Source organism: Muscardinus avellanarius (assembly GCF_963383645.1).
Source record: "Muscardinus avellanarius genome assembly, chromosome: 3".
Classification (NCBI taxonomy): Eukaryota; Metazoa; Chordata; class Mammalia; order Rodentia; family Gliridae; genus Muscardinus; species Muscardinus avellanarius.
In genome coordinates this window covers 130,487,474-130,514,342 of record NC_137788.1, presented here as the reverse complement: position 1 = coordinate 130,514,342, position 26,869 = coordinate 130,487,474, and the positions used below count along the sequence as shown (strand labels likewise).

At 44.0% G+C, this 26,869-nt stretch overlaps 1 protein-coding gene across 1 annotated transcript; it reads left to right on the top strand.

The window, feature by feature from the left end:
* Window positions 1-590: 590 nt before the first annotated feature.
* Window positions 591-25,088, top strand: SPG21 (SPG21 abhydrolase domain containing, maspardin; the record flags this gene model as incomplete). Its single annotated transcript, XM_080691636.1, has 8 exons — window positions 591-653; window positions 4,896-5,057; window positions 11,911-11,991; window positions 13,971-14,116; window positions 18,356-18,464; window positions 20,594-20,701; window positions 22,337-22,477; window positions 24,972-25,088. 8 exons carry the CDS (start codon window positions 591-593, stop codon window positions 25,086-25,088), a joined length of 927 nt encoding a protein of 308 aa, XP_080547762.1.
* Window positions 25,089-26,869: the final 1,781 nt, after the last annotated feature.

Genomic DNA, 26,869 nt, shown 5'->3' with positions numbered 1-26,869 from the left:
TTATTTTTTTTCTGGAACTGGGCATTAAATCCAGGGGCATTCTGTCTCTGATCTACACCCCCATCATATTTTTAAATCTTGAAATTGTCTTGCTAAGTTGCTAAGGCCAGCCAGGAACCTCCAATCCTCCTGTGTTAGCCGCCCAAGTACTAGGATGACAGGTGTGTGCCAGCACACCTGGCTTCAGACTAGAACATCTTCATGAAAATAGATCCTTAAGATACTGTCAAAAGCCAGGTGATAATACTACAGTTTGGAATTACTTAACTAGGACAGGCAGTTACGGTATCAGGAGAGACTGCCCTGCATCTGGCCCTAGTTCTGCAATAGCCATGTGATTTCTGGTAAGTCGTTTAAAATTTTTAGACCAGATTTCTCTTCTGGGGTTGGAATAATTATTTCTTGCATTTCACCAAATTTTTTCTAGTTTAAGTGTCTACTGGCAAGGTAAAAGAGCTCATTTCTTTAGTTTTAAAGTATTGTTGGTATACCTAGACCAGATTCTACAATTCCTTCTGATATAAACATGAATTCTTGACATGAAACATCACATGCTTTTATTGCAGGGTTAACCTCCATTTCAGCTAATCATGGGAGAGATTAAAGTCTCTCCTGATTATAACTGGTTTAGAAGTACAGTTCCCCTTAAAAAGGTATGTATGGTTTTACTACACATCTTATTTGCAAAATCTTGTATTGTTTTTGAATGTGATTTAGATGCTATGTCTCAGTGGTGTTTGAGAGTAAAGGTTATTACCAAGTATCATGACTCTGTCACAGAGCATAAAGTTCACACTTCCCTTTCAGTTGCAGTCAAGAGTAAAGTATAGAAAAAAATAAGGATACTCAGTACTTATACTTGCTTTTACAAATTCAAGGAACCAGGTATGTGGGCATTGCTCGGCAGAGTGTAGGGGAAAGCCGATGGCTACAGCTATAGAGGAAGCAGAGTCAGTTTCTGTTTTTCTCCTGCAGATCTAGGATATACAGTGGGTCACTTTCCAGTGTTCGTAACGAGATACTTACCGTGCTCTGGCCATCTTCTGGAAGCCTGTTTGCCTGGGATATCTGTAGACCCTAGATACGTTTATTGAAGTTTGACTACTGACTCTGAGTTCCAAGTTAAACTCACACGTTTGAGAATCACACTAGACAAAGGTTGTTCACAGAGTATAATCTAACTGCAGTATTAAAATACTTGATCTCAAGATCATCTGTGTCTCTGTTGTAATCATTTTGTCAAGGCAGACAGTTGTGAAAGAATCATGCAAGTTGGAATTAATAACAAAACTGTTCTCCACAGAGAACTCTGAGATGCAGTTCTCCAAGTATAGACAGATTACCTACTATAGGCCAGTACTTTTGTGGGAACTCCTTGCATTCCTTATTGAAATATTTCAGCAGTTTAACAAGGTGATCCTAGGGTGCTTTATCTCACCACTGAAAAAAACTGAGATTCATAGAATTAATGAACATAGTTAATATCACACAGCATGGTAGAGTATGTATTAAAAATAAACTGGGCACAGTGACGCATGCCCCTGATCCAGTACCTGGGAGGCTAAGACAAGAGATCGTAGGCTTGGGGCCAGCCTCCACAATTTAGGAAGACCCTGTTTCAAAATGAACAAGGGAATTTGGAGTGTAAGTCAGAGATAGAATGCACCTGAATTCGATCCCTATTACCAAACAAAACAAATTCTAGGTTAATTTGGCCAAAAAGTCAGAAGAACTTGGGCTTACCAAGGTGAGCTCCCTTCCTTTTGCTTCCTGGGAGACTATTACCCACACTCAGAGGAAGGTTGTCCCCGGCTCCCATCCCTTCAGGTAACTTGTATAAGCTCTGCTTAATGGATTCCTTCCCTCAGCAAGCTTATCACCAGACCCCAAACACCAAATGTACCTAACTACTCTAGAAGTAAGGGTTTTTTATTTGTTGTTTTTGGTTCTGGGGCTTGAACCCAGGGGTATTCTACCTTCAAGCTATAAGCTATACCCCCAGTATTTTTATTTTGAAATGGGTCTCACTAGGTGGGTAAGAGTCTCACTACTTGCTGAGGCTGGTTTTGAACCTGTGAGCCTCCTGTCTCAGCCCTCAAGTACTGAGATTAAAGGCGTGTGCCACCACACCTAGCTTGTACCTAGTTTTAAATGGTCAAACATAAATTTTTCTAAAAGTATTCTGACCAGTGGCATTCTACATGCCACTGAGCCGGGATGTAGCTCAGTGGCAAAGCGCCTGCTTTCCAGGTGTGGCACTCTGGGTTTAATCCCCGTTCCAAAAAGACCAAAAAGAAGAACCCCTTTATTTTATTTATTTATTTATTTATTTATTTATTTATTTATTGCAGGTCTGGGGCTGGAACCCAGAGGCATTTGACCTCCAAGCTACACCCCCTGCCCAATTTTTTATTCTTTATTTTTATTTATTTATTTATTTTTTTGTACGGGTCTGGGGATGGAACCCAGGGGCATTGACCTCCGAGCTACACCCCCTGCCCTATTTTTTTTTTTCTTTATTTTGAAACCAGGTCTCACTGAGTTGCAGAGGCCTCACTAAGTAGCTGAGGCTGTCCGCCAACTGCGATCCTCCAGGTCTCAGCCTCCCAAATGCTGGGATTACAAGCATGTGCCACCACACCCGGCTTATTCTTTATTTTGAAACAGGGTCTCACTGAGTTGCAGAAGGCCTCACTAAGTAGCTGAGGCTGTCTGCGACTGTGATCCTCCGGTCTTAGCCTCCCAAATGCTGGGATTATAAGTGTGCGCCACTATACCCAGCTCAAAAAAATAAAAAGAACCCCTTTAAAAGTATTCTGACCAAGTGATCATTCAGGGAACACTGAGAAAGTTGAAGTGATAAACACGCTTAAATATTTATGGCTTATGTTCAGAACTTAAGTATTTATGGCTTATGCTCCCTGTCACTTCTCAGAACATACTTGTATAAATATTTTATTTCAAAACTTTCTGTTTGCATTATTCTTCCAAATTGAACCATTAAAATAATTCTCTAGAAAATTTTCGAGATGTGATCATCTTATATGAGTTTATTACTTCAAGATTGGGATTTGTGCTGGGTGTGGTGATGCACACCTGTAATCCCAGTACTTGGGAAACTGAGGCAGGAGGATTGCAGGTGTGAGGCCACCATGTGGGAACGTAGTGAGACCTTGTTTCAGAATAAAAAAATAAAAAGGGCTGGGGGTGTGGAGGTAGAGTGCTTCTGGGTGCAATCCTCAGTATAACAGCAACAACAACAAAAAGATTGGGATTTGTTCTGTGCGCTGTCAACGGTCATTAAGAATTTTTTTTAAACTGCAATTATAAACCGAGCGTGGTGGTGCACGCTTGTAATCCCAGCGCTTGGGAGGCTGAGACAGGATCACACAGGTTCAAAGCCAGCCTCAGCTACTGAGTTAGGGTCTCAGTAACTTAGTGAGACCCTATTTCCAAATAAAGTATAAAATAGGTCTGGGAGTATAACCCAGAGGTAGAAAAGCCCCTGGGTTCCACCCCAGTACCACACACAAAATAAATATATTAAATAAAAATAAAAACTGCAATTATAGCAGAAAGATACATGATATGGGCTAATTGGGTGATGCATGCATGTATACCTCCACCATCTTGTACTCCATTAAGATGTATGACTACATCCAGGCGTGGTGGCGCATGCTTGTAATCCCCGCGCTTGGGAGACGGAGACAGGGGGATCGCGCAGGTTCGAAGCCAGCCGCGTTGGATTAAGAGACCCTGTTTCCAAATAAAAATATAAAATAGGTCTGGGAGTGTAGCCCGGAGGTAGAAGGGCTTCCAGGAACCCCAGTACCACCAAAAGAAAAGATGTATGACTACAATTCTCCAATAAAAAGTTAAAAAAAAAAAAAGAAAGACTCATGAAAAGCAAAACTGTAAGTGGCAAAATGCAGGTCAGGAGCATGAACTTCTCCTGACTGTGAGTGGGGAAGACCAAGAGGAAATGGTTTGGTGTCTCTGGACTTCGCCTTGCTCCATTTATCTGTCCCAGTGATGCCTGTGACCCCGGTTAGTGTGCTCCCCACGGGGTGGCTCTGTGGGGTCCATAATCAGAACAAAGAACCTGCAAGCCTTGAGTTTTTTAATACAAAAGTAGGATAAATATTGATTTGAGTTGGCATCGCTCAGTGTTCATGGAGCGATTAATGATACTTAGCACCTATTGAGGCTTAATCCGTCTCTGCCAGGCTCTGTGCTGAGCGCTTAACTTTCCTCAGCTCATTTAATGTTCATCTTTTCTCATATTGGCTGTAAAACCACTAAATCTGGAAGGTTTCTGATGACCTCCTTCCCCTCCATTTCCGTTTCTCCCTGCGCCTCCTCCCTGGGCCTGACTGAGGTTTGATGCCTTCTCCCAGGACAGGGACACTTGCCTCCTCCTCTGTGGGAGGGTCTCCTCTGGCTCTCAAGCTTGGTCTCCTTGGGCCCCCGAATTGGCCCCTGAGCTGGTGCTGCCTCCCCAGTGCTCCCCAGAGCCTGGAGGCTCGGCCTCCCCTGTTTACGTGGTGACCCTGCTGACCCAGCCAGTCTGCAGGGCCGCCAGAGAAGGACTGCGTACTGCCCTCAAGTGTGAGGACGAAATGAGATGCCACGTACTGTGTAGTGGTTAACAGGGCAGACGTCTTCCTGTTATAAGTGGAGGAAAGGCAACTCTTTAAAAGCTCAGAAAGCAGTTATGTGGAATCTTAGCACTGAGGAAAGAAAAGGAAATGAAAGCCTTTGTTGCATGTGCTAGCCAGGTTACCTCAAAACAAGGCAGAACTATTCAAGTCGTCAGTGAAGTTATATTGTAAATCAACAAGATAAAACCCAGTTCATAAGATCTTCCATTTTTTTCCTTGAACCTTTCCCTCCAGATTATTGTAGACGATGATGACAGTAAGATTTGGTCACTCTATGATGCGGGCCCCAGAAGTATCAGGTGTCCTCTGATCTTCCTCCCCCCTGTCAGCGGAACTGCAGATGTATTTTTCCGGCAAATTTTGGCTTTGACTGGATGGGGTTACCGGGTGATAGCTGTAAGTATCATTGCTTCAATTCAGAGTTGTGTTCTTTTGTGCTTCTGTTTCTGCTCAGCCCTCAGGGCTCTGTCCTTCTGGAGAACATAGGCAAATACTGACTGTGTTTATTGGCCCCAAAAGCTTTGGCTTCTGCCTTATATTATTTTATTTGCAGTACTGGGGATGGAACCCAGGGGCATTCTACTTCTGAGCTTCAGCCCTAATTTTTCTTCTTTATTTTGAAACAGGGTCTCACTGAGTTGCAAAGGGGCTCACTAAGTAGCTGAGGCTGCCCGCAAACCGAGATCCTCCTGTCTCAGCCTCCCGAATGCTGGGATTACAAGCGTGAGCCACCACGCCTGGCTCTTGCTCGATATTTCTTTGCCCTTAAGGTTCCTGGCATGGGCTTTCCCTTTTTATTAGCTATAGAATAATCAAGGAAATGTCAAAAGTGAAGCTAGGGATGTGGCCCAGTGGAGCAGCTTGCTTGCCCAGCACACACATGCTCTGGGTTTGAGCCTCAGCACTTTGGAGAGGGGGGGGGGGAGTTGGCAGGTTTCTTGAAAAAACTATCACAAAGATTTTATCAGAATGCTGAACCCCATGCCTTTTTTTTTTTTTTTTTTTTTTTCGGTGCTGACGGTTGAACCCAGATGCATTCTACGCCTAGCTACTCCCTAGCCTGTTTTTCTGTGTGTGTGTTGTTTTTGTTGTTGTTGTTGTTGTTTTACAGTGCTGAGAATTGAACCCAGGGACATTCTACCTCCAAGCTACACCCCCAGCCCAATTTTTTTATTCTTTATTTTGAAACAGGGTCTTACTGAGTTGCAGAGGGCCTCACTAAGTAGTTGAGGCTGTCCACGAACCGTGATCTTCCTGTCAAAACCTCCCAAATCCTGGGATTACAAGTGTGCACCACCACGCCTGGCTAGCCTGTTTTTACTTTTAATTTTGTGTGTGGGGGTGGGTGGGGATACTAGGGATTAAACCCAGGGGCATTCTACCTCTGAGCTATATCTCCAGCCCTATTTTTTCTTTTTTTATCTTGAAACTGTCTCACTAGGTTGATGAGAATCCCACTAATTGCTAAAACTGTCCTCAAACCTGTCTCAGCCTTCCAAATACTGGGATTACAGGTGAGCGCCACCATGCCTGGCTCCCATGAATTTTATTTATTTATTTTTTACTGTAAATGATAGTGTGTGTGTGCGCGCGCGCGCGCACGTGTGTGTGTGTGTGTGTATGTGTATGGAAATTGAACCCAGGTGTATTCTACCTTTCAGCTATACACCCAGTCCTATTTTATGTTTTATTTTGAAACAGGGTCTCATTAAGTTGCAAAGGGCCTTACTAAATTGCTGAGGCTGGCTGAAAACCTGCAATCTTTCTGTCTCAATCTTTCTGTCTCAGCCTCCCAAGTACTAGGTTTATAAGCATGTGCCACCCATGCCTGGCAATTTGGTTTTATTTTTTTGGTTTTTTTTTTTTTTTTTTTTTTGTGTGTGTGTGTGTGTGTGTGGTACTAAGGGTGGAACCCAGGGGCTTTCTACCTCTGGGCTACACTCCCAGGCCTATTTTATATTTTATTTGGAAACAGGGTCTCACTAAGTTGCTGAGAGCCTCATTAAGTGGTTGAGGCTGGCCACTAACCTGCGATTCTCCTATCTCAGCCTCCTAAGTACTGGGTTTACAAGCGTGTGCCACCACGCCCGGCCAGCCTGGCAATTTTTTTTTTTTGTGGGGGGGGGTTTGGGAATGGAACCCAGGGGCATTGGACCTCCAAGCTACACCCCCTGACCTATTTTTTATTCTTTATTTTGAAACAGGGTCTCACTAAGTTGCAGAGGGCCTCACTAAGTAGCTGAGGCTGTCCGTGAACCGGGATCCTCTGGTCTCAGCCTCCCGAATGCTGGGATTACAAGCGTGCGCCCCAACGCCTGGCTAGCCTGGCAGTTTTATAACATAAACTTGTTAAATTTCTTTTGTTTTCCTTTCTCTCTATTCTTTTCTTTCTTTCTTTCTTTCTTTCTTTTTCTTTTTTCTTTTTTTTTTTTTTTTTGTGGTACTGGGGGTGGAATCCAGGGGCTTTCTACCTCCGGGCTATACTCCCAGACCAATTTTTATTTTATTTGGAAACAGGGTCTCAATAAGTTGCTGAGAGCCTTCACTAAGTAGCTGAGGCTGGCTTTGAATCTATGCGATCCTTCTGTCTCAGCCTCCCAAGCACGGGGATTACGAGCATGTGCCACTATACCCAGCTATTCTTTTTTTTTTTTTTTTTTTTTTTGGTGGGTCTGGTGATGGAACCCAGGGACATTCGTCCTCCAAGCTATACTCCTGCCCTACTTTTTATTCTTTATTTTGAGACAGGGTCTCACTAAGTTGCAGAGGGCCTCACTTCAGTAGCTGAAGATGTCCACGAACCACAATCCTTTAGTCTCAGCCTCCCGAATGCTGGGATTACAAGCGTGAGCCACCACGCCCGGCTTATTCTTTTCTTCTTGATGCTAAGGATTGAACCAATAGGCATTCTATCTCTGTGCTAAGCCCCAGCCCTTTTTTATTTTTCTACTTTTTATTTTTTTGTACTGGATGAACCCAGGAGCATTCTACCTCTGAGCTATGCCCTAGCCCCATTTTATGTTTTATTTAGAAGCAAGGTCTCGCTAAGATGCTGAGATAGTTCTTGAAACTACAATCCTCTTGTCTCAGCCTCCCAAGGCCTGGGATTATAGGTATGCCACCATGCCTGGCAAACCTGTTAATTTTTTCTAGATAATGCCGGCTTTTATCTTTTTTTTTTTTTTTTTTGGCTGGTTGGGGATGGAACCCAGGGGCATTTGACCTCCAAGCTACATCCCCTGCCTTATTTTTTATTCTTTATTTTGAAACAGGGTCTCACTAAGTTGTGGAGGGCCTCACTAAGTAGCTGAAGCTGTCCACGAACCACGATCCTCTGGTTTCAGGCTCCTAAATGCTGAGATTACAACCGTGCGCCACCATGCCCAGCTCTTTTTTTTTTTTTTTTCTTTCAGGTGTGGGGATGGAACTCAGGGGCATTTGACTTCCGAGCTACACCCCTTGCCCTATTTTTTATTATTTATTTTGAAACCAGGTCTCACTGAGTTGCAGAGGGCCTCACTAAGTAGCTGAGGCTATCTACAAAGTGCTATCCTCTGGGTCTCAGCCTCCCGAATGCTGGGATGACAAGCATGAGCCACCACGCCCAGCTACTTTTATCTTTTTATTTTAAATTTTTTTATACTAGGAATTGAACCCAGGGACATTCTACCTCTGAGCTACATCACCAGCCCTTTTTCTTTGTTGACATTTATTTTAAAACAGAGTGTAAGTTGCTAAGTGTCTTGCTAAATTGCTGAGGCTGGGCTTGAACCTGTGACCCTCCTGTCTCAGCCTCCCAAGTATTTAGATTACAGGCATATATCACTACTTTTGAAAAAATATCATTATTATTATTATTATTTTTTTTTTTTTTTGGCTATACTGGTGATTGAACCCAGGGGCATTCTACCTACCTCTGAGCTACATCCCCAATCCTATTTTTTATTCCTTATTTTGAAACAGTGTCTCACTGAGTTGTGAAGGGCCTCACTAAGTAGCTGAGACTGGCTGTGAACCTGAGATCCTCCTGTCTCTGTCTCCCAGATACTGGGATTACAAGCCTGCATCACCATGCCCGGCTTACTTTTGAAGTTTAAAAAAAAAACAACCAATTTTTTATTGATGGCCACAAAATGTTGTTTGTAGTGTTGATATTATGCAGCAGAGTCCATCCATTCACTCTATTGTTCTTGAGTTGTTCTACATGCAAGTACGCGTTTTGTTTTGTTTAGTTTGGTACTAGGGATTGTTTCTACTTCCAAGCTACACCACCGGCCCTATTTTATTTTTCAGTTTGAAGCAGGATCTCTAAGTTGCTGAGCCTGGCTTAGAACCTGCAGTTCTCCTTTCACAACCTCCCCAGTGCTAGGATTACAGGTGTGTGCTACCATGCCCAGCTTCAAGTACTTGTTTTTTAATGTTACCTGTCTTCTCTTCTGTTCCTGTAAGTTTTCTACTAAAATATGTTTTTTTTTTTTGTTTTTTTTTTTGGTGGTACTGGGGTTCCTGGAAGCCCTTCTACCTCCGGGCTACACTCCACTCCCAGACCTATTTTTTATACTTTTTTATTTGGAAACAGGGTCTCATAAGCCAGTGCGCGCGGATGGCTTCGAACCTGCGCGATCCTCCTGTCTCTGCCTCCCAAGCGCGGGGATTACAAGCGTGCGCCACCACGCCCGGCTAAAATATGTTTTAAAGAAAAAAAAAAAAAAGCAGGGTTTGGGAAATGATGCTCAGTGATAGGTCTTGCCTACATGTGAGACCCTAGGTTAAATCTCTCGTACCACAAAAAAATAATACAGAGAAATACTCCTCTTACACTTTGTCCATTTTTCCCCGTGGAAACATTTTATAAAACTATAGAACAAGCTGGCAGCAGTGGCTCACAGATGTAATCCCAGTACTTGGGAGGCTGAGACAGAAAGCTCACAGGTTCAAAGCTAGCCTTAGCAATTTAGCCAGGTCTCTGCAAATTAGTGAGACCCTGTTTCCAAATAAGAATTAAAATTGAGTTGGGGGTGTAACTTGGAGATAGACTGCCTCTGGGTTTCATTCGCAGTACCAAAAACACCCAGAAAACTATACGATGATATTACGGCTAGAATATTGATGCTAACACAATCCACTGATTTTAGTTCCATTTCCCTAGTGTTTTTGTTGTTGTTTTCCCTTGGCAGTACTGGGAATTGAACCCAGGGGCATTCTACCTCTGAGCTATAACCCCAACCCTAATTTTTATTCTTTATTTTGAAACAGGGTCTCACTAAGTAGCTGAGGCTGGCCATGAACCTGTGATCCTCCTGTCTCAGCCTCCCAAGTACTGGGATTACAAGTGTGCGCCACCATGCCTGGCTCACGTTTTCCTAGTTTAATTTATACTCAGTTTTGTGTGATAAGTTGCATTCAATTTTCTCACCTGCATACGGTGTAGGGTATTTGTTGTTGTTGTTGTTGTTGGTGGTGGTGGTGGTGGTGGTGGTGGTGGTGGTGGTGGTGGTGGTGTGTGTGTGTGTGTGTGTGTGTGTGTGCATGCGCGTGCACATGCACGAGTGTGTGCTGGGAATTAAACTCCAGGTCCTGTCCATGCTAAGCACACACGTTACCACTGAGCTACATCCCCATTCTGGTGTTGATATTTTTAAATTAAAGCCTTTATAAAAATATCTCCTTTATTTTGGGCTATCATCTGACTCAAATTCTCAAATTTTCTACTAGAGAGAATCTGTTCATCCTGTGTCCGAATGGTGGAAGTCTTATCCACAAATAGAATTTTATAATAAAAGTAATACATCAATCTAAAATTATCCTTAATTCATATGGCAGTATCTATTCCAGTAATCTTTTTCATGATGAAATGAGTCTAAGTGCTTAAACAAGACTGTCATATGGATTTTTTGTGTGTGTGGTGCTGAACCCCAGGGCATTCTACCTCTGAACCACACCTCAGCCCTATTTTTTATTCTTTGTTTTGAAACAGAGTCTTACTGAGTTGTGGAGGGCCTCACTAAGTAGCTGAGGCTGGCCGCGAACCTGGATGCTCCTGTCTCAGCCTCCCGCTTATGTCAGATGGATTTTATATTATAAGAAAAGGCTCTAGCCAGGCGCAGTGGCACACACTGGGAATCTCAGTATTTGAGAGACTGAGACAGGTAGGACGTCAGGTTTGAGGCCAGCCTTAGCAACTTAGCAAGACCCTGTTTGTTTGTTTTTGAGGTACAAGGAATTTTTTTTATTTGGAAGCAGGATCTCCCTAAGTTGCTGAGGCTGGCCTTGAACCTGAGACCCTCTTCCAAAATCCAAAATCCAACCTTGGGTTCAATCTCTAGTACCAAAAAAAAAAAAAAAAAGAATTCTTAGGAACAAGACTGAGTGGCCCAGAAATGAACCTGTGATGTGTACTTCTTCGTCATTGCCAGCATTAATAGGCTGCTTAGGGTCAAGTACCATATTCTTTTTTTTTTTTTTTTTGTCAGAAATGAAAGTACAGGAAGTCCAATAGAATGACTAAGTCAATTAAAAGAAGAACAATTTTATTGAACGCCCCTTAATGCTACCAAAAAGAGGGAGTGCTCCTCAGGTCAGATTTGATTTCCAGTCCTCCTGAGCACTTTGAGCATCATGTCCTCAGCTCAGAGGGAAATCGGGCTGAAAGGAAAACTGCTTCCTTGCTTGTAAAGAAAGCTCTGCTGTCCTCGCCCTTGGGCTTCAGGCTTCTCTCAGCTATTTGGAAAGAAAATTAAAGTGAACTGAAATTGTTGTGCACATAATTTCACTACAGTGTTTTTATTCTTTTTAAATATTGCTGTTAGGAAGCCGGGTGTGGTGGTGCACGCTTCTATTCCCAGTACTTGGGAGGCTGAGATGGGGATCGCAGGTTCGAAGCCAGCCTTGACAACATAGCAAGACCCTCTGCACTCAGACCCTGTTTCCAAATAAGAAATGAAATCGGGAAAAGTTTAAAAAAAGAAAATTGGGCTGGGGGTTTAGCTCAGAGGTAAAATGCCTCTGGGTTCAGTCCTTGGTTATTTATACACACACACACACACACACACACACACACACACACACACACACACATATATACTGCTGTTGGGTAACATATGAGTGGCGTTCAGATGGTGAGTGCTCATTTTCACAAATTTGAATAGGAAGCAAAACTTGAGTGAGAAGTGGTATTATCCGAGTCCTAAATTTTTAGCTAGGAGTCGCAGTTTTACAGTTTTTAAAACATTAAAAATTGTTATTTCAGTTGCAGTATCCCGTCTATTGGGACCATCTTGAATTCTGTGATGGATTCAGAAAACTTTTAGACCATTTACAGTTGGATAAAGTGAGTACATGTGATTTATCTATGTATTTTCAAGACAGGCTTCATTTTATCTTTTAAACATGCATTTTAGCTCTTTGCACGCTGCATTAAGGTTATGTATTATAGTGAGGTTCAAAGTGATGGGAGCAGGCTTGTGCCCAGCACCGGGTCAGTTTCCCTCCTTCCTTCCCCACATGTGTGATTTAAATACAACTTTTTAAAAATTACTTATTTATTTACTTATTTATTTTTTTGGTGGCACTGGGGATTGACCCAGAGGCATTCTGCCTTCAGGCTGTGCCCCAGCCCGGTTTTATTTCTTATGTGGAAATAGGGTCTCGCTAGGTGGATACGTCTTACTATTCACTGACGCTGTCCTTCCGCCTGCGATCCTCCTGCCTCAGCCGCCCAAGTACAGGGATTACAGGTGTATGCCACCACGCCTAGCTGCAGTACAGTTTTTATTTTGTACAGCTTGATTTGTCTGTTTATTTAATTATTTATTTAGTAGTACTGAGGGTTGAACCCAGGGCTGCTCCACCACAGACCTACATCCCCAGTCCTTTTATTTTGAGACAGGATCTCACTAAGGTGCCCAGGGTGGTCTCAAATTGACAATCCTCCTGCCTTAGCCTCCTGAGTAGCCGTGAATACAGGCATGTGCCACCACCCCCAGCCATACAATTACCCTTTTAAAGTGTAAAATCCACTGCTTTTTAATAAATTCCCAGATATGGGCATCCATAGCCACTGTCAATTTTAGACAATTTCCACCCAATAAAAAGAAACCCCAGACTTATTAGCTGCCATTTTCAATCTCCCTTGCTCCTAGCTCTGCAGTCTAGTCTATTTTCTTTCTCTATGGATTTGTCCATTCTGGGTATTTTACATAAATGTAATCACATGATATTTGAGTCTTTGTTAACTGTCTTTTTTCACTTAGCGTAATGTTTTTGAGGTTCTTTTATACTGTAGCATGAATCAGTGCAGGTGGAGTATCCTCATCTAAAATGCTTGAGATTATTTGCATATTCTCCCACTTGGGCACACCTAACCTGAAAATCTAAAATTTTAAATGCTCCAAAGCTGGATGTGGTGGCTCATGCTTATAATCCCAGTACTTGGGAGGCTGAGACTTGAGGATGACAGGTTCATGGCCAGCCCCAGCATCTTAGTTTGGTCCTCTGCAACTTAGTGAAACCCTGTTTGAAAATTTAAAAAAAATTTTTTTTGGTGGTTATTGGGGGTAGAACCCAGAGGCTTTTCTACCTCTGGGGTATACTCCCAGACCTATTTTTTTATACTTTATTTCGAAACAGGGTCTCACTAAGTTGCTGAGAGCCTCTCTAAGTAGCTGAGGCTGGCTCCGAACCTGTGTGATCCTCCTGTCTCAGCCTTCCAAGCACTGGGATTACAAGCATGAGCCACCACGCCCAGCTTGAAAATAAAAATTTAAATAGGGTTGGGTGTAGCTCAGAGGTAGAGTGCCCCAAGGTTCAGTTTCTTTTTTCATTGTCATTTTCTTTTTCTTTTCTTTTTTTTTTTTTTTTTTTTTTGTGGTACTGTGGATTGAATCCAGGGGCATTTCAAGCTACACCCCCCAAGTCCTTTATTTGTGTGTGTGATACTGGAGATGGAACCCAAGGCCATTCTACCTCCAATCTACACCCCCAGCTCTATTTTTATTCTTTGTTTTGAAACAGGGTCTCACTGAGTTGCAGAGGTCCTCACGAAGTAGCTGAGGCTGTGAGCGAACCACGATCCTCCGGTCTCAGCCTCCCAAGTGCTGGGATTACAAGCGTGCGCCACCACACCCGGCTTTATAAATTACATCTAAATGCATTATTTTCTGAATTTCTAACTGCTATAGATTATTCAGTCTTTTGGGTAACGATGACATCATATTCTGTGGTTACTGATAATCGAAGCGACTTTCCTTTGGGATTCCCGGGTCAGGATTGATCAGTTTCAGGATCTGTCTTATGTTTGTTTATAATTAGGTTCATTTGTTTGGGGCTTCTTTGGGAGGCTTTTTAGCCCAGAAATTTGCTGAATACACTCACAAATCTCCTAGAGTCCATTCCCTCATCCTCTGCAATTCATTCAGTGACACCTCCATCTTTAACCAGACATGGACTGCAAACAGGTAAGAATATAAATATTGGGCTAAAAACTTACGAGTTTTGTTCTCTTGAATCTTTTAAGTTTTGGGTGGGGGTGTGGTGGAAAGGGAAGGTTCTTATTTTGCATCTTTTGCAACTTCCGTGGCTTTTAAAATTAGAAAATTACCTTTGCAAAACAAAACAATTGAATAAACTCCGAGTTCGGCTATTTCCATTGTTCTAGAATCATTGTTTGAATTCACACAGGTGGTTTCTCCTCAGTGTGACAGCGGATACCGTCCTGCTTGTCCTGCTTACCTCGTGGGGACAGCTCTGTGCATTGACTGACAGTTCCGTTAGACCCTTGGTTTTCCCATTTTCTTTATCATGTTCTGCTACAAACCTTTGTACACGTTGCTCTTCTTCCCTGTCTGCATCATTCCCCTGCACCGTCTTCTCCAGTGGACAGACAGTAGCGCGCCGTCCACCACCAGATGATCTCCACGTTGTGCCCGTCAGAACTGTGAGAATGGTGGAGTGTGTTGGCGGCAGCCGCTGGGTGCTGTGTGCTCAGAGCATCCTTTACTGAGTTTACCATTTAATTGGCTTGATAGGTTTAGAGTGGCACTTAAAGCTGGCTTACTATGTTCTTTCATTGCGAGCAAAGGTAGGCTCTACCCTAAAAAAAAAAAAAGAAAAAAACCTATTACCAAACCCAAGTCTATTTACTCACCACTCAAAAAGGGCCTTGTGCATCCAGGACAACAGGACAAGTTTTGAGGCCAAGAAAAAGATTTATTCAGTAAGCCAGCAAGACCAGGAATGGTGGACGGGCGTTCTGAACGACCTTCTTAACACCACTTGTAAGTTCCTTTGTCTTCAGGAAGAAACCTGGTAGCTGGTAATCTATTGGCTTGTGCTGCTAATGCAAACAGTTAACCAGGGCTGCGTGCCCAGCCCTTTCATCAAAGGCTAGTCACTGCCACGTTGTTCCCACGGTCAGTATCCGTTTCACAGTCCTGTGGCACAAGGGGCGATGACCTCTCTGGGCACTTCCTGCTGAGAGTGTGCAAAGGCCGGGCGATTCGGGTGGAACTGCTTCACCCGAGGCCGGAAGTCTTGGCTGTTCGGGTGAACGCTTGCTTGTATAACCTTAGTTCTGATTCTTCACAGAAGGGATCTGACAACTGTGTAGTATCATTTTCTATTCCTTCCCCATAAAGCCAGCCTTTCCCCCATCATCAGATGTTCTGCATCGGGGTTTCCCTCTAGGCCAGATTAATCTTCCTTTTTTTTTTTTGGTGGTACTAGGGATTGAACCCAGGGGTATCTACCTCCAAACTACACCCCCAGCCCTATATTTTTATTCTTTTATTTTTGAAACAGGGTCTCACTAAGTTGTGGGGGTCCGCACTAAGCAGCCGAGGCTGGCCGTGAACCGGCAGTCCTCCTTTCTCAGCCTCCTAAATCCTGGGGTTACAACCATGTGCCACCACGCCCAACTCCAGATTAATCTTAGTCAGCCTTCCGCTGTTTGTCCAGACACAACCAAAGTACCTTTTTTGGGATGCAGCTTAGAACTGAGTTGAGCTCCCATTTGGGATAACCCTCTGCTTTCTACAGGGCGCTAGTACCATTGATAAGATCCTTTCTGTATGTCTCCACGTAGGACCTTAAAGGAGGGTGTCCCTAAGTGTCCACACCCCTCTATAGTAAACATATCCAGTCCACCCAGAGCTAAAGCGCAGACTCAGAAGGGGCCAAAGTAAGACGTGACCATGCTGAGGTGACCATCTTCATTTAAATGGGCCCCTAGGTCCCACCACAGAGCACTCTGAAGGACTCAGTTTGAGCTGCTTCAGGGAGCTACCCTAGTCCAGGTAACTGGCAGTGCCTTATCTCCCAAGTTAAACTGGTTCCGTGTGTGTGTGTGTGTGTGTGTGTGTGTGTGTGTGTGTGTGTATCCTGGGAGTGGGACCTAGGGGCCTTTATCTCCAGGCTACACCCCCAGCCCTTTTTTTTTTTTTAATAATAACTGGGGGTTGGGCTGAGGGGCATTCTACTTCTGAGCTACATGCCCCAGCTCTATTTTTTATTCTTTATTTTGAAACAGGGCCTAATTAAGCTGCAGAGGGCCTCACTAGATAGCCGAGGCTGGTCTTGAACCTGTGTCCTCCTGTCTCAGCCTCCCAAGTACTGGAATTACAGGTGTGTACCACATGCCTGGCACCGACAGTATTCTTGAGTAGAGTGAGCACATGGGTCCTGCCACTCAAATGCAAATAGTTCTTGCAATTGGTTTTGTTCTAGAATTGTAAAAAGGCATCCCTGAGGCCCAGAACTGGAAATCACCCCGTTTTCCCAGAGCAGTTGACAGCACCGTGTGGGTTGGGACCACTTGGTGCAGGTCCTCGGCAGTCTTGCTTATTCTCCATAGACAGGGAATGTACTGATACTCAGTGGAATGTGCCATTTTTGACCTGGAGAATGGGGGTTTTATATGGAAACTGTAGGGTTTAATAAGTCCCATATTAAGAAACTTCAAACCTGATGCTATAGTGTACTCCTGTAATCCCAGGAGGCTGAGACAGGAGGATTGTAGGTTTGAGGCAGCATGCAGTAATTGAATGAGACCCATCTTAAAAAACATACAAAGGGCTGGGTGAGTGTAGCTGTGGGGTAGAGTGCCCTTAGGTTCAGGCCCCACTGCTCCCTCATAAACACAAAGGAACTTCTCAGGGTGGGTCTATCCCTTGTCGAGTCTCCAGAGAGCATCGCCATCCTTGAAAGCATCCTTGAAAGCATCCAGAAAGCATCTTTGCCTTGCTGGAGCCCCACGTGTGCACGCAGCGGGCCTTACCCCTCGGGTATGACAGGCGGCACTTGTGCTGTGGACTCAGCAGGGTCAGCTCAGGCAGGACCTTGATGTTGAGTTGTCCTGGTGGGAAGGTTACATGAGCACTTAGTTTACATGGGCGATCTTCCCCCAAGGGCCATCAGGCACTGACGTATTCAAGAAACTGCGTTAGGGTGCTGTCCCTGCTATGACACGCCAAAGCTTGCAAAAGCGGGAGCCTTGCGTTTCCCAAGACTTCATTGAGTAAAACTTTTGCCTTAGTATTCCCATAGTGTTCATATCCACCCGTAACTCAGTTTGTTCCCCACGGTCAATTTTACGTGGGGTCCTTGTGATAAATTTGTATCAGGTGTCCTAGAGCCCAGGAGCCCCGCCGCCTCCTCCCTTGAATATTCTTCCCTTCTCACGTATGCAAGCCCGCAGTCTTTCTCCTCCATTTCCCCTTTGCTAGCACTTTCTTCAGTTTAGGACAGTCTCCTCCAGCCCTCCTCCTCCTCACAGTAGGCGCCTTGATCCTTGCCTGGGCACCGTTTCTTTCTTTGCAGGATCTTCTTTTCTTTCTTTCTTTTTTTTTTTTTTTTTTTTTTTTTGTGTGTGTGTGTGTGTGTATGCGCGTGCGCATTACTAGGGATTGAACCCAGGGGTGTTCTACCTCTGACCTACACCCTCATCCCTGTTTTATTGTTTTATATTTGAAGCAGAGTCTCACTAAGTTGCTGAGAGCCTCACAAAATTGCTGAAGCTGGCTGTGAACCTGTGACCCTCCTGTCTCAGCCCCCCAAGTACTGGGATTACAAGCGTGTGCCACCAGCCTGGCTTCTCTGTAGGAATTTGGATGGGCTCTCATTCATCTTTTGTCATAATTCCTGAATCTGGCTGCGACTCTTTTGTCTAGGCCCTCCCTTCCTTAAGCCTAAGAGAATGCAATACCTTCAAAGACTAAGGCTGTTAGCAGCAGGGTACCGCTTGTGACCCCTAGATGGAGCCCTGTGTTTCCGCTCCAGCTTTCAATCACCTTTCCGCTGCTAACAGCATGGTCATCAGTCCATATATGGGACTAAGAGGGTGGTAAGTTGCAAAGATAGAGTCGGTATTTCCCATCATTGGAAGGAGGTCCTCTCTGGAGGGAGGATTATGGTTCTTAGTGTGATGTTGAAAAGGCTGTGTCCAAGTAGGAAGAACAAATTGTGGAATCATCAGAATGTGTCAGTGAAGGCAGTTTGAAATACTGTTTATAGTTATTCTGTATTTTCAAGTAAAGTTTTACTTTGGCCATAACTCTTGAAAGCTTGAGAGAGTGTGTATAAAAATGTAGATGCTGAACTCTTTGATACTTGTGTCTCTGCAGAGCTTCCATGTCCAGTGACTGCTCACGTGTATGTGTTGTTTGAGTCTGAGCTCCCAGGTCTTTGTCTTTGCTTTACAGTTTTTGGCTGATGCCCGCGTTCATGCTCAAAAAAATCGTTCTTGGAAACTTCTCGTCTGGCCCAGTGGACCCTCTGATGGCTGATGCCATTGACTTCATGGTGGACAGGGTAAGGCCTGGCCTGGGGCTGGAGTCCTCACACCCACCAGTTTCCTGAGGCTGCAGCAGGCTCACTGAGCATGTAATAGAGGTCTCGATTAAGCAGTCTTCCATATCAAACAGATGCCATTGGGAAGGGCTTGGCTCCGTTAGTGCTGCCCGATAACTGTTCCCTGAAATCACATAGATAGCTTTTAAAAATACAGTGTAGATACAGGTGACCAGAGATAACGATAATGTGCTAAAAGAAAGGATTGAAAGTTTTCACCCTGGGCTGTGCACAGTGATGCATACCTGCAATCCCAGCTCTCAGGAAGCTGAAGCAGGAGGATCATGAGTTCAAGGCCAGCCTCTGCAATTTAGCCAGACTGTCTCAAAATAAAAAATAAGAGGGTTTGGGGAGTAACTCAGTGGTAGAGAGTCCCTGGGTTCTGTCCCCAGTACCACAAAAAAAAAAGAAAGTTTTTGCCATAAACAAATGAGAAATATTTAAGGAAATAGTTGTGTTTAGTCTAATTTAAACATGACAATGTGCCAGGCGTGGTGGCGCACACTTGTAATCCCCGCGCTTGGGAGGCTGAGACAGGAGGATCACACAGGTTTGAAGCCAGCCACGCTGGCTTAAGAGACCCTGTTTCCAAACAAAAATATAAAAAATACGTCTGGGAGTGTAGCCTGGAAGTAGAAGGGCTTCCAGGAACCCCAGTACCACCAAAATAAAATAAAAATAAAAATAAATAAAAAATAAACATAACAATGTATACATGTATCCATGTACCTAAGCATCACATCACCCTGTTAATATGAAATTATGTATAATGTGAAATATGTATAATATGAAATATATGTATATAAATATTTGGTACTGGGGATTGAACTAAGGGACCTTCTACGGCCAAGCTTTACCCCCAGCCATATTTTACTTTATTTATTTATTTATTTATTTATTTATTTATTTATTTATTTCTGAGGTACTGGAGGTGGAACCCAGGGGCTTTTCTACCTCTGGGCTATACTCCCAGACCTTTTTTATATTTTATTTGTAAACAGGGTTTCACTAAGTTGCTGAGAGCCTCACTCAGTAGCTGAGGCTGGCTGCGAACCGCGATCCTCCGCTCTCATCCTCCTGAATGCTGGGATCACAAGCGCGCGTGACGTACTTTTTTTTTTTTTTTTTTTTTTTTTTGGTGGTACTGGGGTTCCTGGAAGCCCTTCAACCTCCAGGCTACACCTCAGGGCTACACTTCCAGACCTATTTTATATTTTTATTTGGAAACAGGGTCTCCTAAGTCAGCGCGTGCGGCTGGCTTCGAACCTGTGCAATCCTCCTGTCTCTGCCTCCCAAGCGCCGGGATTACAAGTGTGTGCCACCACGCCCGGCCTCATGCGTGACTTACTTTTTATTTTGAAAAAGGGTCTCGCAAGTTGCTGAGGGCCTTGCTAATTTGCTGAGGCAGGCCTTGAGTCTGTGACCCTCTTGTCTCAGCCTCCCAGGTACTGGGATTACAAGTGTGTGCCACCAGGCCTGGCTTACTATAAATAATATCAATGAATTTATGTACCAGTTAAAAAGTAGTTCAATTTAGCTGGGCACAGTGGCACAGGCCTATAATTTCAGCTACCAGGGTGGCTAAGGCAAGAGAATCAAATTCGAGAGCCTACCTGGGCAACTTAAAGAAAAAACAGATGCCAAGGCTCACGTAAGACCGTCCACGTAGAGTCCTTGGGTGTGAAGGCGTGAGAATCTATTTCACTGCCTCCTCGGCCTCTCAGGTAAATTTGACGAGCCAGGTCTGTCACCTTGCTCTTAGGAAGTAATGGCAGGTGGTTTCTGAGGCCTCTCCAGCTTGAAGGTCTGTTAGTGTCTACCTGTCCCTGGGAGGTGTAGGCTGGCGTGGCTGCCGGGGTGCCTCCCAAATGCAGTTTAGGTTGAAGGCTACGGAAGACTGGTTCCAGAGTGGAAAAAGGCCGCGGCCGGAGCGCCAGCTCGGGGCCTCTCAAGTACGTTGAGAGTGCCCTTATGGTGAGGTTTCTGGCCCTCCCATGCAACACACCACCCTCATAAGCATGTATATTGTCTGTGCAACTACTGGAAGTGTATAGAAGAGTTATTTCACAAGCCTTGTTTTTTTCCTGCAGTTGGAAAGTTTGGGTCAGAGTGAACTGGCTTCAAGACTTACCCTGAACTGCCAGAATTCTTATGTGGAACCTCATAAAATTCGGGACATCCCTGTAACCATTATGGACGTAAGCTTCCTTTTACATAAAATAGATGCTCTATCTTTTTTTTTCATTTTATTTTATTTATTTATTTATTTTTTTTTTTTGCGGGTCTGGGGATAGAACCCAGGGGCATTCAACCTCCGAGCTACACCTCCTGCCCTGTTTTTTATTCTTTATTTTGAAACCGGGTCTCACTGAGTTGCAAAGAGCCTCACTAAGTAGCTGAGGCTGTCCGCGAACCGCGATCCTCCGGTCTCAGCCTCCCAAATGCTGGGATTACAAGCGTGCGCCACCACGCCCAGCTGATGCTCTATCTTTTTAAATGTGTGTGTCAAGATATATAATCATTTTTAATTTTAGTGTGCCCTCAGAGGCTGCCTTGGCTTCTGTTTCCTCGGCTTTATCGGTTCCAGACATTCTGTTTATTCCAAATAATCTGTTATTTTGCGACAAGAATAATACCATTTAGTAAAAGTAAATTTAAAGAAGCATGGTTGACTTTGGTATATTTTTGCTTTCCTATGAACAGATATTTTAGCTATTACACATCTGGGCAGCAAAGAAAAAGTGCCTCCCAAGGGCAGAGTCGGGTCCTGTCGAGCCCGCCAGGTGCTGTGTGTAGTGGGTCCCTGTCACTGAACACACTGTGATGCGAGGCTCCAGTGCACCAGTAAAGGACATAGAGAAAAAAAGAATCCCGTAAAACCAATCAGCATACAAGCTTTTTTTTTTTAATTGTAAAATCCATCACAAAGTTTACCTCTTTAACCATTTTTTTTTAATAGTAGTGAGGGTGGAACCCAGAGGCTTTCTACCTCCAGGCTACACTCCCAGACCTATTTTTTATACTTTATTTAGAAACAGGGTCTCACTAAGTTTCTGAGAGCCTCACTAAGTAGCTGAGGCTGGCTCCGAACCTGTGCGATTCTCCTTTCTCAGCCTCCCAAGCGCGGGGATTACAAGTGTGCACCACCACGCCCGGCTAGTTTTTTAATTTGAAACAGGGTCTCACTAAGTTGTAGAGTCTCGCTAAGGTGCTGAGGCTGGCTGTGTACCAGTGATCCTCTGTTTAACCTCTCCAAATTCTGGGATTACAAGCATGTGTAATTGCCGGGCGTGGTGGCACGCGCTTGTAATCCCAGCATTTGGGAGGCTGAGACAGGGGGATCAGGGTTCATGGACAGCCTCAGCTGCTTAGTGAGGCCCTCTGCAACTTAGTGAGACCCTGTTTCAAAATAAAGAAAAAATAGGGCAGGGGGTGTAGCTCAGAGGTCAAATGCCTCTGGGTTCCATCCCCAGACCCGCAAAAAAAAAAAAAAAAAGCATGTGTAATCATGCCAACTCTATAATTGCTTTTAGTTAACATTTATTTTGAGATTTTATGATCTCTTAATATTAATTGGCATTTTTAATGATTATTGCTCACTACTAACTACATATATTTGAAATAAAAAGGAAATTCATGGTAGAGTTTCTCCCTAAAGAATACAAGAGACCTTTTCAGCAGCGTCTGTGGCTGAGGACCTCGGTGACGCCAGAAGGGCCAGGTGCTGGGAGGTGGCTCCTGCTGCCTTGCGCTCAGGAGAAAGGAAGACTTGGGCGGCCTGTGAAAAGGACATGTTAAAAAGCCAGTAGTTTCAGTCCTGTGTTCTTTTTAAGGTGTTTGACCAGAGCGCACTTTCAACTGAAGCTAAAGAAGAAATGTACAAACTGTATCCTAATGCCCGGAGAGCTCACCTTAAAACGGGAGGCAATTTCCCCTACCTGTGCAGGAGCGCAGAAGTGAATCTTTACGTGCAGGTGAGTCCCAGAGTCCTGGAAGCCAACATGCATGGTTTGAACATAAAGCTTTTTATTTTTTTAATTTTTTTTATTTTGTCATTGGAGATTGAAGCCAGGGGCATTCTACCTCCGTGCTGTACACCTAGCTTAATTTTATTTTATTTTTATTTTGAAATAGGGTCTCACTAAGTTGCTGAGGCTGGCCTCAACCTGTAGCCCGCCCTGTCTCAGCCTCCCAAGTACTGGGGTCACAGACATGTGTCACCACACTTGACTGTAAAGCTATTTTGTGTGTGTGTGTTACTAGGCTTATAGGCATGCACCACCATGCCTGGCTCAGAACGTTTATTTTTATATATTTATTTATTTTTGTGGTACTGGGGATGGAACCCAGGTAGAATGCCCCTGGGTTCAATCCCTGGCACCACAGAGAATAAAATAAAATAAAGTACAGTAAAATAAATAAAAGTTCTTTGACTTTTTTCTGCATTTACTAATGCTTTTCTAACTAGTCTGTAATTTTATTATATTTTGTGGTACTGGGGGTTAAACCCAGGGCATTCTAGCTCTATTTTTTATTCTTTATTGTGAAACAGGGTCTTACTAAGTTACAGAAGGCCTCAGTAAGTAGCTGAGGCTGGTCTCGAATCTGCGAATCTACAATCCTCCCATCTCACACTCAGGAGCAGTGGAATTAAGAGCATATTCCACCACACCTGGCTAGTCTGTAACTTTTTTTTTTGTGTGTGTGGGTCTGGGGTGGAACCCAGGGGCATTCTACCTCCACGCTACACCCCCAGCCCTATTTTTTATTCTTTATTTTGAAACAGGATTTCATTGAGTTGTAAAGGGCCTCACTTAAGTAGCTGAGGCTGTCCGCAAACTGCGATCATCTCGTTTCAGCCTCAGATGCTGGGATTATAAGTGTGCACCACCACGCCCCACTTGTTTTGTTTTGAGATACTAGACATTGAAATGCGGACCTTTCTACCACTGAGATGTATCCCCAGCCCTTTTTAAATTTTGAGACAGGGTCCTGCTATGATGCCAAGTCTGCCAACTGAGCTTGTTGTAATAGGCAGTACACATTATGCTCTGTAATGTAACTATTAAAAATGATGATTCTGAGGTAGTCATGGTGACACACACCTGTAATCCCAGTATTTAGGAGGCTGAGATAGGATCCCAGTTTCAAAGCCAGCCTCAGCTACTTAGACCCTGTTTCAAAATAAAAAGCAAAGCCAGGTAGGGTGGCACATGCTCGTAATCCTAGTAGTCCTTGGGAGGCTGAGACAGGAGGATCACAGGTTCAAGGGCAGCCTCAGCAATTTAGTGAGGCTCTCAGCAACCTATTGAGACCCTGTTTCCAAATAAGAAATAAGCCAGACGTGGTGGCACACGCTTGTAATCCCAGCATTTGGGAGGCTTAGACAGGAGGATAGCAGTTCGCGGCCAGCCTCAGCTACTTAGTGAGGGCCTCTGCAACTCAGTGAGACCCTGTTTCAAAATAAAAGACAAATAGCCGGGCATGGTGGCGCAAGCTTGTAATCCCCGCGCTTGGGAGACTGAGACAGGAGAATTGCACAGGTTTGAAGCCAGCCTCAGCTACTGAGTGAGGCTCTCAGCAACTTAGACCCTGTTTCCAAATAAAGTATAAAAAATAGGTCTGGGAGTATAGCCCAGAGATAGAAAGCCCCTGGGTTCCAGCCCCAGTACCACCAAAAATTAAAAAAAAATAAAATAAAGATAAAAAATAGGGCCGGGGTATAGCTTGAAGGTAGAATGCCTCTGCGTTTCATCCCTGGCACCACAAAAACTAATATAAAACAAAATAAAGTCAGTCTGAGGGTGAAGCTCAGAGGTAGAATGCCTCTAGGTTCTATTCCCATTACCAAACATACACAAAAAAAGTAAAAAGGGCTGGGTTATACATTAGTAATAGAATGTCCCCAGCTTCAATTCCCAGTACTTAAAATCATGATTCTGGGCAGGGCATAATGGTACACACCTGTATTCTCTGACTCTGGAGGCTGAAGCAGGAGGATCACAACTTCAAGGCCAGCCTGGGCAACTTAGTGAGACCCTGTCTCAAAATAAAAAGTTAAAAAAGCTGGGGGTGTAGCTCAGTGGTAGAACCCTTCTAGGTTCAATTTAAATAGCATAATTTTTTTTTTTTTTAAATCTGGCTATGCATGGTGATACAGACACTTATTCCCAGCGATTTGGGAGACTGAGGCAGGAGGATCACAAGTTCAAGACCAGCCTGGGCAGCATAGCAAGACCCTGTCTCAAACATGAAAGTGTGTGTGTCGTGGAGGGTAGGGATGTGGCTCGGTGACAGAGTGTTTCAGCACGCCTCGGGCCCTGGGCTTCATCCCAGCACTGCAGAAAAATCAGTCCTGGGCCGGGAGTGTAGCTGGGTGGTAGAATGCTTGCCTAGCACGCTCAAGGCCCTGCACTGCAAAAAGACACTTTTCAAAAAAATGATAATAATGATTCTCCATTTCTATAGATACATTTGCTGCAATTCCACGGAACCAAATATGCGGCCATTGACCCGTCGATGGTCAGTGCCGAGGAACTGGAGGTGCAGAAGGGCAGCCTGGCCATCGGCCAGGAGGAGCTGTAGGCGCTGCTCTCCCTGTCGCAGGCGGGGTGATTGCCATCTTCCCGCAGGCAGCAGCTCTTCTAGGCCAGTTCCTTTAGCTTTTGAGTTTGAAGAAGGACTCTTGAAGACTCCCGTTTCCTTGAAGACTCCCGTTTTCAAAATTGTGGAAATTTTGCTACCAAAAGTCTTCACACTGTTTTAATTCAATGTTAATTTCTGAGGTTTGGGATTTCGTGGCGATTTTTCTTTTCTTCCCCTTTCCTGTCTTTATTCTTGTTTTATGTTATTTGCTGTAAATTCTGTGTACCCAGATTGTGTATGAAAAGGACACCGGCTATTTTTATGCTTCTTGGGCATAACCATTATCGGAGTGCTGAGATCAGCACCCTGCTCGCTCTCGGGCCAATCAACTACTTTTAATTTCCAACCAAGTACATTGTTTTGAGTGTTAGCTATTGTCTTTCTAGACAGTATATTCATTTGGAATAAAAATTCAGTTTCACTGAGTGGCTTTTATAATTATTGTTGCCGCCCATCACATACACCATGGGTTTTTGCCAGTTCTGTGTGATTTGGGGTAAATTCCTTAGTCTCCCTAAAGTGCAGTTTGCTGCGAGTCTTATGTACCGAGCTGCTCCTCTATGCCAGGTACTTTTCCTAACTTCTTTCCCCCTGAGTAGAAATTATAAACAAACATTGAACTACAACATCATCTCACCAGCTTTAAAAAGTTCCAACTCACAGTCTTATTTCATCTCCCTTGCTTCTTACAGACTCTCATCGCTGAATTGTTGTTTGTTTGTTTGTTTGTTTGTTTTGGAGGGGAAGGGAACTGGAGATTGAACCCAGAGTCATTCTACCTCTGAGCGATACCCCCAGCCCTTTTTTATTCTCACTAAGTTGCTTAGAGTCTTGCTAACTTGCTGAGGCTGGCCTTGAGCCTATAATCCTACTGTCCCAGCTTTCCAAATAGTGGGATTACATGAGTATGTCACTACATGTAGCAGCACTGGACACTTTACAGCCATGTCTGATATATCCTTTCTGCACGTATCTTTAAGAGATAGAATAGGAGCTGGGCACAGTGGTACCTGACCGTAGTCCCAGTTCTTGGGAGGCTGAGACAGGAGGATTGCAGGTTCAAGGCAGCCTCAGCATCTTAGAGTGAGGCCCTCCACAACATAATGAGACCCTGTTTCAAAATAAAGAGTAAAAAACAGGGCTGGGGGGTGTAGTTCTGAGGTAGAATGCTCCTGGGTTCCATCCCCAATACTGCCCCAAAATAAATAAATAAATAAACCTTAGGCTGCTGCCCCTTCCACCCCCTTCACTAGCACTTTGCTCACAGAGCAGGGCGGTCACACCAAGAAGCTGAGTATCACCAGGTCTGCACCTTGTGAGACCCTGAAACACAACAGGGCTGGGGGTACAGCTCAGAGTTCAATCCCCATTACTACAAAAAAAAATTTTTTAAGGGTGGGGGTGTAGCTCAGAGCTACAATGTCCTTGGGTTCAATCCCCAGGTATACACACACACACACACACACAAAGGTATTTAATAACACAGGTTTAAATCTCTATAGAAGATAATATATTCAAATCCATATAATAGAAAACTATGATTAAATTTTTGGCAACTTTAACTTTCTGTAACTAGGTTTTTATGTACATTAAAGCTAGAAAAACACCTTAACGGTGATCATAAAAAATGAGGCTGTTGGTGGCCAAAATGACTGAGGTGTTCAGGACTCACCTGCGCTTCCACAAGCACAGGGGTAGAGCTGAGCTGCGGCTTTTATTTA